This window comes from Podarcis liolepis, assembly GCF_965112155.1.
Source record: "Podarcis liolepis genome assembly, chromosome: 10".
Classification (NCBI taxonomy): Eukaryota; Metazoa; Chordata; class Lepidosauria; order Squamata; family Lacertidae; genus Podarcis; species Podarcis liolepis.
Window position 1 is genome coordinate 52,115,945 of NC_139562.1, and position 13,871 is coordinate 52,129,815.

At 42.1% G+C, this 13,871-nt stretch overlaps 2 protein-coding genes across 10 annotated transcripts in view; both read right to left on the reverse strand.

Moving 5' to 3' along the window:
- The window catches only part of IMMP2L (inner mitochondrial membrane peptidase subunit 2), a 456,338-nt gene extending 455,749 nt beyond the window's left edge, over nucleotides 1-589 (reverse strand). Inside the window, exon 1 of one of the 2 annotated variants that reach the window (XM_083463861.1) lies at nucleotides 429-555. The gene's annotated coding sequence lies outside the window, so the exon portion shown is untranslated. Of the gene's footprint in view, nucleotides 1-428 lie in introns of both variants that reach the window. The other variant, XM_083463860.1, reaches the window with a different exon arrangement.
- A 7,404-nt stretch (nucleotides 590-7,993) lies between these two features.
- The window catches only part of DOCK4 (dedicator of cytokinesis 4), a 244,474-nt gene continuing 238,596 nt past the window's right edge, over nucleotides 7,994-13,871 (reverse strand). For 4 of the 8 annotated variants that reach the window (XM_083463219.1, XM_083463215.1, XM_083463217.1 and 1 more), the window contains 2 exons: nucleotides 12,141-12,202; nucleotides 7,994-11,294 (listed from right to left, as the gene is read on the reverse strand). In XM_083463219.1, the coding sequence (XP_083319345.1) occupies nucleotides 10,869-11,294; nucleotides 12,141-12,202 (488 nt within the window). In that variant the 3' untranslated portion in view covers nucleotides 7,994-10,868. The remainder of the gene's footprint in view (nucleotides 11,295-12,140; nucleotides 12,203-13,871) is intronic. The other 4 variants (XM_083463220.1, XM_083463216.1, XM_083463218.1 and 1 more) reach the window with 1 other exon arrangement.

Below are 13,871 nucleotides of genomic sequence, written 5' to 3' on the forward strand. Positions count from 1 at the left end.
TCTTTGCAGCAGCTGCTTGCACGCCCGGCGTTCCCCCCAATACCCTTGGCAAGATGAGGACTAGCGCCTTTTCCCCCTCCTGTCAGAATGAAGGCAAGCAAGCTCCACAAGCAGGTCATATTCTCCCTTCCTCGGCAGCCTTAAGCCTGCCTCGCAGAGCTGCATTTCGCCACAACAAGGGGATAACTGCAGCACCCTCGCAAAACGAAGAAGAATAAATAACCCCGCCCTCAATTGGCTCTCTCTATTTCCCTTCACGGCGAAAACGCGAAACTGTTTCGCGCCCCTCCCCCCCCACCCCATTTCCAAACGCCTTCGGCTGCTTGAGCCCCGCCGGCCCCCGTAGAGCTCCCCGCAACTCCAGCGCCTTCTTCCCGTTTTCCCTTCGACACAGAAACGCCGCTCGCGACTGCGCCGCTCCGACTCACCGCTTTTCGGCGCTGACGCCACCACGCCGAGGGGGCGGAGAGAAAGAAAAAGGGAGGCGAACCGCGCGTGCGCTCTTTCGCCAGGGAAGAGAGAGTTGCGAAGGAGGGGCGGGTAAGTAAGTGGGTGTTTGAGCGCGCGCGCGCGCGGCCCCTCCTTCTCGCCGAACGGAGAGGAGGAGCCTCGCGAGCTGGTTTAAGAGGAGCGCGCGCTCGCTCCTTCCCTCCCTCCACTTCACCTCAGCAGCCAACTTGGCGGAGCTCGGCCTGGGCTGAGGGCAGCCAATCTGGTTGCTTCCTGAGCCCACCTGGGCGGCGAATGAGAGCGAAGCGTTGGAACGGGGGCGTTAGTGCAGATGGCCGAATGGGCGCGAGGCGGTGTGGATGGCGCGCGCCAGCCCCGCGTCAAAATAGGCGGGAGCTCCTCTCTCTCGTCAGCCAGAGAAGCGCTTCGTAGTTGGGGAAACGGGCGCCTGCTGTGCAGCATTAGGAAAACCCCTAAAGGCACAGCAGGTGTTTCATCTGGTTGCTATAATTCCAAGTGCGACAATACTTTTAAGCACTCACACAAACACAACAGATTGTTTACCTGGTGTAATTATTTACTTGCGTTTTATATTGCATTTTATTCTGCGAACCAGCCTGAGGTCTTCTGATAAAGGGCGCTATACAAATTAAATTTGATGACGTTTAATAAGGCTGTGATCCCATACTCATTTTCAGAGCCATTGTGTATACGCTGAGCCACTCCAGACAAGCGCGGGCATGGAACTCAGCCATTGTTATTTATCATTACTATAACGTCATCTATTTGCTACCTCCACTTCATAAGGTCCCAGGATGGGTCACAGCATTAAAAAAAAAAACTTAAAACAGCTTCGGCCTCACCTAGGATTTTAGGCAACAAGAAAAGGATCTAGATAGAGCCAAGGAATTTTGGCTGGGAACATGATGTAAAATGATGGCAGACCTTGGCTCTCCTGACAACACTCCACCACAGTCCTGTTAGGTAGACTGATATAATTGCGCCCACCTTACAGATGGAGAAGACCGAGGCTCAGGAGACAAGAGCTTGGCTAGAGGCCACCCAGTCCTAGTGGGGATTCCTGCCTTACCTTGTAGCCAGCACCTTGCACCAGCTCCTGCTATGTCCTACAGTACTGTTAACTATTTACTGTATTTTTTGAATGCATGCAATTGTTTTTTCTTTCTAGGTATGGGCCCAAACCATTCCATTGTCATGAGAAACTATTTTACAAAAGCACACGAAGGGTTACACGCTTAGAAGGAATGTATTTATCCTGCATCCCATTAAAAGAGTTCTGAATCATTTCCCCTTATACTGTACATGTATTTTAAGGGTGTATAATTAACTGGCTACAAGTTGTTAGGCAGCTGATGAAGTGTGAACCAACCAGTGATTTATTTTCCTTTATTTACATTTTTTTTTGTCCCTACAACTCACCAAAATGACAGCAGGGTGTTTTTCACCCTCTGCTTACTTCACCAGATTAAGAAGTGATTTGTGAGGCCATTTTTAATTCTTCCAATCTCATTCAAACCAAGTACCCAGAGGATCATAATCAAAAGATAATAGGTGCTAAAATGCAGGACACCACTTTTGACAAATATTGCCTAAATTGAATAGCCTCTAACCATGCTGTCAGCTGAACATTTGGTACCACTTCTCAGCTTACGTTAGAAGGGGAGGGGGGGAGAAAAATTATGTGCAGCTTGCTTTTCTGTGAAAAACATCTTTCACTGTGGCAATGCTGCCAGAGCCATGTTACTGTGTTATGCAAAACATCACCTCGTAATCTCTCAAAATTCTGCAGTTGAGAATGGTCATGGGTGGAATGGGAAGCAAAAGTCTTCTGAAGATGGAAGCTTCCCCTATGCATGTTCTCAGAGTTTTCAATCATATAGGGAGCCTGAGGAGGGCAGACTCTGCTCTTCAGACCTTTACCTCAACAAGTATTCAAAAATAGTGTGCACATAATGTCAATCGCTTGTGCTACAATATATGCAAACCATGTATTGAAAACACAATCCTAGGAGCAGTAGTTTGTTAAGGGTGATGGGAACTGTCGCTCTGTGAAGGGTGAACTATGGCTCCCAATATTATTGCGGGGAGGTCAATGCTTCAAATTCATGGTTTCTAAACAGCTAGGGTTTTGCACTCAATTGGGTCTCACTGCCCATTTAGATCCCCTCTCAAGGCCAGTTAAAAAATAAGAAATAAGCTGTTATTTTTGTGTAGAACCATGTAGACTCTTTTATTTCCAGTCTTCCGTAGTTAATTCATTGTGCTTCAGTATGTTTAGCCGTAGAGTAGAATTCAGTTTTTATACTGCTTATTCCAGCGTTTTAACGTAATGGAATGTGGCCCGGGAAAATTGGGTATTACAAAAAGTTAAGCTTTTTTCCCCTTCTCCCACCTGGAAATGAAGAGCACCTGTTTGCCCACTGCATTAAGTCAGAGGAGCATGGGTATGATTTCAGAGATTACTGGAGGTAAAACGGGGATACAGAAGCAGGACTAGAATTGCCAGCAGGAAAACAGAACAGGGGAGGTGCAACGGTTTTATGAATGCAAATGTAAAAGGTTGCTTTGTTTGGAAAGAGGCAAACAGGGAAAAATTAGTAAGAGGTACATTGGGATGTATAAGCACAGTAATAAGCGTCTGGGTGAGATTCTGAAAGGACAAATGGCACCAAAGCATTTCTCAAACCATCCAGAAACAATTAAGCTGTGTAATTATAGAGCCCCAGTGTGATTAGACTCCTGCAAAATTTCCTGGATGGACATTTGTCCTAAAAGCAGGCACACCATGGGAGAGGATGATAGCAACCGTTTCTCTTCTTCTGCCTCCGCCACCATCTCTCTAAGCAGCAGAAGCATATGCAGGACCATTATTATCTGCATTCATAAATAAAACAATTCCTTTTCAGCACAATAACACAATGCTGGTTAATCAAAACATTTCTCCGAGCAAACAGCATTGAGGGAACAAATATAATTATTTCAAAGTCAACAACCAGGAACGCAGCACAGCTACTAGCATGACTAAAAGGAAGGGATTGTCTTGCTTTGCTTACTCTGGGCTATAGGGCTTCCTTTGGAAATGCAGAGGGCTGGCTTAATTAAGGGCTTTTGGAGAGTTCAGATCTATTTACAACCAGGTAAATGGCAGTGTTTGGCGTTTGCTCCCACATGGGACAGTGAAAGCCACAAACTTGGACAAATTCCCAGCACAGTGACTACTCACCCTGATGGCTATGTTCAATGCTTTTCCCCCAGAAGTACTCTTTTTGTTGTAATTTAAAAATGTGGCACTTACCGTAGCCACTTTGTGGTGAGTAGCGCAGTGCACCTCTCTCGTTTTGGTTAAAAAGTGTGACACTTAATGTAACAGCTTCATGGCGAGTACCGGCTCCTATTTTTCTAGGTAAAAAAGCACTGTCTACGATTGGAGACAGCATGCTTCTGAATACTAGTCTCTAGATACCTCAAGAGGGGAGCGTTGTGTTGCAGTCAGGCGTTGTAGTTTATAGAATCAATGGCCTCAACAACAAAGCCAAGGAAGTTTGACTGTAAATGTTTCCGAGAGATATTGGCTCTCTCTGCAAAGGAAGTTATGCAGTTCTCAGAATGATCTTCAGAATCTGCTACTAATAGCTTTCTTTGTCCCCCTTATCCTGCAACCTATTGGAAAATCGCACAAGAGATTTGAAGTTAAAAATTAGCCCCCATGCCTGCTACCTGTTAACCTTTGGATAGAAGTGCATTGGCTGGAGTCCTGTTTGGTTTAAATAATTGTGAATAAAAAAGGTTGATCAAAATGGAGAGCAGAATGTTGTGGCCTCGATATGGAACAGGGCCTCTTACTAGTGAGAAATCTCAACTAGGGGGTCTGAGCCAGTTTGAAGGTTCCCTTCACTTGCATATAAACATCTACGAAGCAAGTTACATGAAAGACCAACTTAGTAATGACAGTGCCATTAACGTATCAGCAGAGTGCAGCAAAATATTGTCATTCCTCACCCCACCCCGCCAAATAATTTTCGGATAAACAGTACACATGAAATGCACACTAATGGTGCCAATCCTAACAGTAAATCCTATGAAGCAAAACATGTACTTAAGTTGACAACAGATACTTCCATAGTTCACGAACTGTATCACAGAAGTCATTAACAGTTACGGTTATTTATCTTCTAATTTGTTTTTCTTTTTTAAAAAACAACAACAACTCATTATTTGACTATTCCAGATGTTACAGCAGTTAGCATACTCAAAGACAAACCGGCTGGTATTTAATTATTGTTGCTGACATTTAACAATATGAAATGAAATGAAAGCCTAAATATTCTAATACATTCCATGGATAGTCTCTAAAAATGCTTGAAAGTCACCAGATAGTTTGCAAAACTGCATGTGCAAGGAATACACAGCACACCACTCAAATACAAGCCTTTCAATCTGAGGGTGGTGTTGCATACACAATACATTTAAAAACACACTTTAAAAACCCCCAAAAGTCTGAATAATAGCTTGCTACATAGTCTTTCAGTGCATGTCTGTTGTCGCAGCTATACAAACAAGAATCCAAGTGATGTCAGTTATACCTAATGAGGTGAAAGCTTAAGATATCTTCAATGTCACAGCAGCCAAACTTTTTATTTTAGAGCAAGGTCAAAACAGCAGCGACAGCATTTTCCTCCATTCAAGCTGTATCCCCTTTTAGGGGAAGGGCTTGTTCCACATACCTTTTCTTGAAATAATACTCTAGAGTGGTCCATGGCTCCAATCTGCCTTATTGGCCTTGCCCAACCAAGCAGCGGGTGCAACTTTTAATGAGTGAAATGGTTACTAAAGAGTTTGTTGCAACGCTTCCATTACCTCTCCTCCCAATTTCCCATTTCTTTCTCTCTCTTTTAAGAAAAATGACAAAGTTTAAAAAATAGGATACTTATTACAGAAAGAGGCTTGCTCTTGCTTGCTTGTTTTCTCTTTCTCTGTCTAGCAAGGTCGCCAAACTAAACCAAACACACGAAAAAGCTCCTCAGAGTAGGAAACACTTCCTTTTGCTTCTCTGAACATGCTCAGAACCAATGCATTGATTCTGATAGGTCCGTGTTACCCCACAGGGCTGTTTTTGATGCCCCCAGCAGCTGTTGTAGCAGCTGTGCTGGACGGGCCTCATAACAACAGAAGGAGACAAGACTTTACCTACCAGCTGCCCAGTCAGTCACCGTCTCTTTTGGCTTGGGGGCTTTGCACTGCTCAGTTGGTCCTAACAGTAGTAAAGCTGTGTCCGAGAGCTGATGGCCAGAGGACAGGAGATTGACACACATGCCTCTGTAAATTCAAGGCAGTATAAAAAGGGGTGTGGCTTTGACATTTTGAGGATTATTATTTAATTGCCTGATGTTTTCAGTGGGAGGCCTGTGCTTCCATCTGAAGTAACAGCAGGCCTGGATAGCTCAGTTGGTTAGAGCGTGGGGCTGATAATGCCAAGGTTTTAAGTCTGATCCCCATATGAGGCAACTGCATATTTCTGCATCGTCAGGGGGTTGGACTAGATGATACTCAGGTCCCTTTCCAACACTACAATTCTATGATCATCTAGAGCCCCCATCAAGACCATTAAGTCCAAAGTTCAAAATTACCTAGCTGCACCACTGCTGGTGGACGTATATGAGCAGCGCTTCTGTAGCTGGTTTGTTCATTTATTTGGTTAATGAAAGGTGCTCTCCTTTTTGCCTTTTGTATGTGCGTGTGTGTGTTCCACAGGTGAAGAGGAAAACATTCTGTGAGGAACTAAATAAGGGGAAACCAGAGGAGGTGGTAAAACCAAGCAAAATTTACAAAATGACAAGAGGCTCACAAGGGAGCATGGATTTTAGTCCTCCTGCACACATAATTCTGCAAGAGACTGCACTGTTTCCCTGAAGCACAAATAAAAGCTTTAATTTGTTCTTTAAAAAACAACAACTCGATGTGTACAAACACTTCTTTGCCACCTAAAATGCTGTTAACTATAAAATGCTTGGTCTGTAGTGAACTGAACAACTTAGGGAAATTAGGAGCAGGCTGCCTTTAATATTTCTAGTTGTTGGTTGTTGTTCTTTTTTTAAAAAAGGATCACCTTCAACCCCTTTATAAGTGAAACTGTAAACTTACGTTTGATGTGCAACACTCATTAGGGTTGGATCTACACAGATTTAAAGAACACTTAAGAAAAAAATTATATAGCTATTAATGCATATTTCCATGGACAGCGTCCCCTGATGTAAAATTTTGTAACACACTTTAATGTTATACTGTACTGTAATTGACCTATGTAGCTGAGTCCTATGTGTTGTGACAGCATTTGCCAGATTTTAGACACTTGGTTAAACATAGGTGTTGTTTACTGTATAGTCACTTCTTGAAAATCTAACAAAAATGTCAAAAAAGGTAAAAAAAAATGATACGAGGAGAATTCTGTCGCTTCTCACCAGCATTAGCAAGAGCACTATCTATATACTTTTTATCAGTGGTGTTGTGCAAGAAGAACAGAGTGCATGAATCACAGAGCGGGAGCGATACTATCTGATGAAAGAGAAGGGATAATTGATAGATCTTCCCCTTGCTCTGGCAACTGAATTTGACAATAACAAGTCTTTCAAGTATTACTATTGTTCGTGACATATTAGCACAGAGGAAGTCAGAGATTTGGAAAAAAAATAATTAGTGGAAGCTGAATCATTCTTTTTTTGATGGAGACTATACTTCATGTTAGGAGTTTAAATGAAAATGCTTCTTTTGCAAGAGTGTTCACATTAAAAAAAGAAAAAGTAAATAAAGCTAAAGGCTGCATTGCAGATGGCTGCAAACACAGATGGAAATTAATAGTTAAGGCTCCATGTGTTTTGCAAAATTAACCTATGTTGTAAAAGCACCACTGAGTTCAATGGAGCTTATCCATTTAACTATGCAGAGGATTCTTGCAGTCATGCCATGCGACTAATCAGAGACACAACTGGTCTGTCTCCCCAGTGAAATCCAAAAAGCTGCCGGTGCTTTAGGGCTGTCCTTGATAACCTGGCTGCGAGAGCTGTCTTGATGAGTTCCTGCACTTTGCTAACGGAAACCCACCACAACACCCCTGCTTTTCATACTGACATTTTTGCCACATGCTTCCCTGCTATTAAAAAAGACATGCTATGGCAGGATATGCTGTGGCCTGCATTCATGCGATGAAATATGATGATGAGATGGATAGAAAAGTATGATCTGCCCACAATAGACACACCTGCTAGGACAAAGATCTTTTGTTCCCTAGAGCAACTATGCATTTAATGGCCAATCAAATTATATTCTTTAAAAGCTCCCGGCAAATGTGTGAAAGCTATTACAGAGTTGAGTCGGCAGGGGCAGGGCAGACAAAGGAGACATGATCAGCAAAGAGATTGGTTCATTTCTCTCTCTCCTTTAAAACCAGAAATGAAGTTAGATCAAATACAGGATCTGAAACTTTAATTCCATGGCAAACTAATTTACAAACTCAGCAGAAAACAAATTGTACAATAAAGATCAATCAATTTTATTGTGTATTTACGGTTCTTCAGCAACCAGTATAACCATCTGTAAACAGAAACTACATTAAAAGTTTTGCTGTCAAGCAGACGTCAGTAATACGTGCACATGAGTAAAAATTTTGCTTACTGCCAAATATGTTTTAAAAACGGACTTGAGGAGCAAATAACACTGATTCAGACTATGCTGAAGGACCAGGCAACACACTGATTCAGCTCTATGTATAAGGTGGGAGAGGGATAAAAGTAGGTCTGTTATCCAGTTTGTGACACTTTATTTAAATTACAATACCTTTTCCTTTTTAAAAAAAAACCAGCATAAATATGTAAGCTAACAGCTTCAAAATTCTGGTTATGCAGACATGAAAATGTTATGATAAGCGAGAGCTAGTTCAAGAAATCTCAGGACTTCAAAATCAGCAACGTACAAAGCTAAAATTCATATGCTCCTTTTCCAGTTATAAACACTTTTGCTAAACATAGATATTTCAACATATATTAATATATTTTTTCTGACATTCAAAGTTGTAGAGTCAATATGGCAGAATTATTGTTAAAAGCACATATGTACAAATATTTTCCCCCGTGCCCCACCCTTACATAAAGTATTTGGCATAATTATAACAATCTTACTGCATACACAACTGTCTGGTTTTTCTTTTTCACATAGTTGTACTCCTTATTAAAATTAACCAGTTATGTACAAAAATACTCGAACATTTATTATAGAAAACCTCTATAGCTACCATTAACAGCATATACCTGCTGAAGGTTTCGTTGAGGGAATATAAAAAGTGGTCACCATGTTGCAGAGTTAAGCTATCAACAAAGCAAACTGTTAAATCAACACACACACACACTTCCCAACAAAACAGGGAGATAACTTTTGAACGGTATGATTGAAAAATACAGATCATACGTATCGGTTGTCAAACAGATGTTGCAAACAGTGCATAAAATGGGATGGGGAGTGGAGAAGAGATAGAAAAATTGCTTATACAAGGTGATTTAATCTGTGGTCCTAGAACTGAGTACGAAATTTCAAACGGATCTACAGGAGCTTTCGAGTGAAATGCCACCTAGAACGTCATCCGGCAAGAGTAAGGGCACTTCAACACAGAATGTTCTGCAGGGACTTGGGCTGCGATCCGGAATGTCTATTTGCAGACAAGTGTTTCTGTTTTACTCACTGAGGGGTCCGTTTTCCTTTTTTCAGACCACAGTTCCTCACCCTCCTGAGGCTCCCTTCATGTTTTGGGAGTGGAATGTACAGCAACAGAGCGGAAAGGCAGCCCAGCTCTTTCGTTTGGGGAGACTGGAATGTGCCATGCTTTGGGGGGAGTGCAGAGTGTCTCCACTCTGAGCAGTGTCCTTTGCTTGTCAGGACAGATTTCCAAAGGCAATTTCGCAAGTTGCACTTGGGTAGAGATACCGCGATGATTTTAAATGGCACACGTTTGCAATCGCTTGCAGCTGCTTCCTTTTTCATATATAAAATACACAGAAGCAGGAAAATGTCGAGTCTCCCGCTTCTGTGCATTTTGAATGCCTTTTTGAACAATGTGGCATGTCACCAATTTTGTCCTCTTTCTAGAAGAGGACAGATTGTGGCATGAGAAGCTGCCCTGTCTGGAATGAACATGAGCTTTGGAGGAGTCTACACAGCTGGTTGTCAGGAACTGAGCAAGGGGTGGGGGACTTGTAGGCAAAGGTACCTGCCTTTACCCAGATGTTTTCTAAGTTTTCTGTTATACAGTGCAGTATGCAGTCTGGAGGCTTAAAGGCTGCCAAATGGGCAAGATGGTTGATTGGGAGAAAGAAAGAAAAAAATCACTATTAAAGCCTGAATCCCGATTTATAGTTCTGATGTTTCACCCACAGTTAATTCCCCCCAGCAATTATTTTTCAGGAACACTTATTTGCACCCAGTTGTTTTCTTTGCATTTACTAATTTTACAGCGCTGACAATGACCATTTCAGATCACAATGAAAAGGACCCAGTCATTTGAGATACTAGAACACCTCTAAGGTTAGTTCCCTCCTCTGAAAACACACAATTTTTAATGTGCAGGCAAAAATTCTACAACCAGCTGTCCATGGGAATTTTTTTTATCAGCAGCTATATGGAATTATGAAGTAAATTGGAAAATGTAGGCCATGTTGACAGATCATTGCCAAAGTGCTGAAAATGTCATTTTTTAAAATGTATGAAAATGTATATACATATGCTTTACAAAATGTGCCAAAAGAAAGTAAGTAACCCCAAACAAAGTGTTTTGTTTCATGAACTCAGCAACAACAATATCCTCATGATTTTCCAATGCAGTTATAAGCACTTGATCCATAATCACTTTTGTTCATGTACATGTATTAATAAACAGGTTCAAAAATGGTAAGGGAACAGTCTCCAAAATGTTCACAAAAAGTAGAAATGAAACTATCTTGTTACAGGAACATGCCTTGGTTTTATATATTAAGTTTAAATCATATTATTCCGCATGCTCTAAGAAGTACAGGGAATTACGTTAAAGGAAGTTGTGGAGGGGAATTATAGTTTCACTTAAAGTATTTTGGGGGGAAATGAGCTTCAGATTCAAACTGGTATGCATCCATATCTGCTGTACCTAATATTAACGAAATCATTTCAATCCTGTTTCTTGCAATTATCTGGCATTCTAGGTTAGTACTTTTCATCTGCCAAAAATACGCAACATAATATTAAGCAGTTAAAAAAAGAAAAAAGAAAACGACTGGAAAGAATAGTTGTGAAAAATATTAAAGTGCCTATGTTAGATGTGTGTGGGGTTTTTCTTTTCCACTTAAGTCATTACCAAAAAAAATGACCCTCTCTTTAAAAAGTTATAACTGAGACACTTTCCGCGGAAGAGGCCTGGGCCGAGGGACCTGTTCAGTTCTCTTGCTACTGTTTTCCAGATTGTTTGGTCGGACCAGCAGGGGTTTGGGTGGCAGAGCTGGCGGATCCGTAGGGATGGGGATGGAAAGACTGTGAGGTAGCGGGACAGGGCGCCTCAGTGTCCTCTCATAAACGCTGTAAGGTGGCGGAGTCTTGCTCTCTTTTCTCATGGGCTCTTCGGACATGTTGCAGTTAGAAATAGGTACTGGGTGCTCCATGACTTGAGTTTCAAAGCCGGACGTCTCGGACGTGCTACACCGACTGAGGGAGGAGATGCCACTGCTGTAACTTCCAGACAAGACTGGGGAGTTGGAAATGAGTCCCGAGGAATGGTAGTCCACAGGAGATGGAGTAAACGATTGCATTGAACCCTGGGTAAAAAGAAAAGGAATTAGTCCCCCACCACCGCCACCCAAAAAAAGAAAGCAAGCAAAGTATTTCTCTGAAGAAAACATGCCAAATTATGGATAAAAGTTCCTTCGCAACAAGTTCTGGGTTCCGTGTGATATGGCGCACTGAAATTCTGCAGCTACCAGAAACGCAGGGCAGTTTTCTCATTTTGCACCTTCAAAACCAGAAGCTGAGCAGAGCTCTTGTTTATCACTACGTGCCCATTCGCTAGCAATGCTATAAAAGCCTGTAGAATTAATGGTAGCACTGTGCCCTCTAATGCCAGAAATGAGTACTTTCACGACAAATCTGTAGACTGTAATGCTGAATCTGCTTCCCAGAATTAAACCTTTTGACTTTTCAGATCTCAGAAACAGGCAGTGGCAATACAAGATAGGAGAAGCAATTCTGTATAACGATTGCCACTGCATAAATCTTTCAAGAGAAGTAACAGTTTTTGTAGGCATTGGGTATAAAATAAAAACACATGAGTTGTTCTGTCTTCACTCCAGCTGATGGCCGCTGTCTTCTGAAAGCATAGGACCAACTTGCTGCTACAGACACTAGCACTGTCATATCAAAAAATAAACTATATGCTTATTTTATTTATTTATTGCCTCATAACCTAACCTCTCTAAGCTGTTTTAATAAAAAGGAAACATGAATGTGCTGGTTTCAAGGGCTAAGCTTTTATGATATGAGTTACCCTCAAAACATTCAGATTCTGAAGGCAATATGCATGTCAGAAGATGTGTCAATATTACAAAGAGAAAAGAAAAGCATGCTATTGTAAACAGGAAGAAATTCAAATTCCATTTAGCCACTACCTTCATTGGAGATCTTCCAGCGGGAGAAGGGGAAACTGAGGTTAGGTGTCGAGGTGATGCTGCTAAAAAAAAGGGGGAGAATTTAACAGATTTGAGAATTCAGTTGTAATGAGAATAATAATGAAGCTAAAAATGGACATTATATCAAAGCTTACACACATGCATGGACACTATGATAAAAATTTGGTGAATTACGTCAGTCTTTGTGGGGGTGGTGTTTTTTACTCCCCTATTTTCCTCATTTTGTGCTATTTTTCCCCTTTTTATAGCAGCTTTTATCTTACTGACAGAATGACATAATATGTATTTATTTATGTATAAGTGTTGCTTGATAATAACATTATGATGACCAGTCATTATAGTCCACATTCATCATTTACTTTCCTTTTCATCTGCCAAAAAACAAACCTAGGCTTTGTCCTCAGACCCCCATGGCAGCAACTCCACAATGAAAGGATCTTGCCCCTCACCTCCATTACCATAAAAGTCAGCAACCCACAGTTTTGCTTTTCGCCTTTGCAGCTCCAGGCAGAGAGCAGTGATGGAACTTTTCAACCCAGGGGCTTCTCTTATCTGCAAAAGCCCTCTAAGATCGGAGGAAAACACTTCCTCTTATTTCCCCCTCTCCAGTTGCACTATTGCTCTGGGCCCCTCATAAAATATCTCTCCAGACTGGAGGCACCAGGCTATCTCCAATAACAACGCAACATAAGCAACACAATTGTGTGTGCGTGTGTGGACAAACAGGTAGCTGAAAAAGAGCAGGCAGCGGCAAGAAATATGGGACCCATTGCAAAAACAAAAACAAAAAACTAGCCTGCAGGCCCTCTGGCAACATCCCTGTGTCCCACCTTCCTAGTCCCTTCCAGGTCCTTGAAAAATAACCTCTTCCCAGTCTGCTTGCCTTGTCCCTCTTCAAGCCATCTATTGCTCTACTGGGCTGGGAATATTTGACTGCTGGCTGCCATGATCTCTTCTGATGGCGGGTTGCCTAACTATGCAGTTCCTGGACCTACTCTTTCTGGTTTCTCAGATGAAAACTGAGCTGAATTTAGCCTGCGGCAGACCATTCCTATGCCTGGTACTAGATAATGTTAATGGATAAATCTGAGGGCTCCCTTGGACAAAAACCAAGGACACCAGCCAGGAATACCAGAGCAAAACAGCAGCCAGTAGGCTTGGTCTTTATTGAAGACTGTCGCGACAGGACTCCCACCTGCCACAAGGTGGAACAAGATGGAAGCCCCGAACAAAAGAGCCCCCAAACTTTTATTAGCTGATAATCCCCATGTTACACCCCCCCCCCAAAAAATACATCACTCATACATCATGGTTACATCATGAAAGGGGAGGTCTGGTGGCAGTAATCTGAGCATCCTGGACCCTGCCCCATGGTTCTCCTTGGCGTCCACCAAACATGCATCAAGTGTAACAAAGAAGATATTTACATTTCCCTGTTTCCCAGCCAAGTTAGTCACACCCTTTTGTCTTCATCTGGGTTTGTTATTTCTGGAATGGCTACCTGTCTGGCACTCAGGTATCAGGATGCCAGGGATTATCACTCAGGCAGAGGGGCTGCTGAGTAGCTGAGCTCACATGTCTATATGAATTTCTGAAGTTTTCCCAGTGAGCCAGTACATAGATACATTTATCAGTGAATTGTTACATTTGGTATTGTGCAGCAAAGGCCCTTTGAATAGATAGGAAGAAACTGTGATGAAGTGTTTTGTG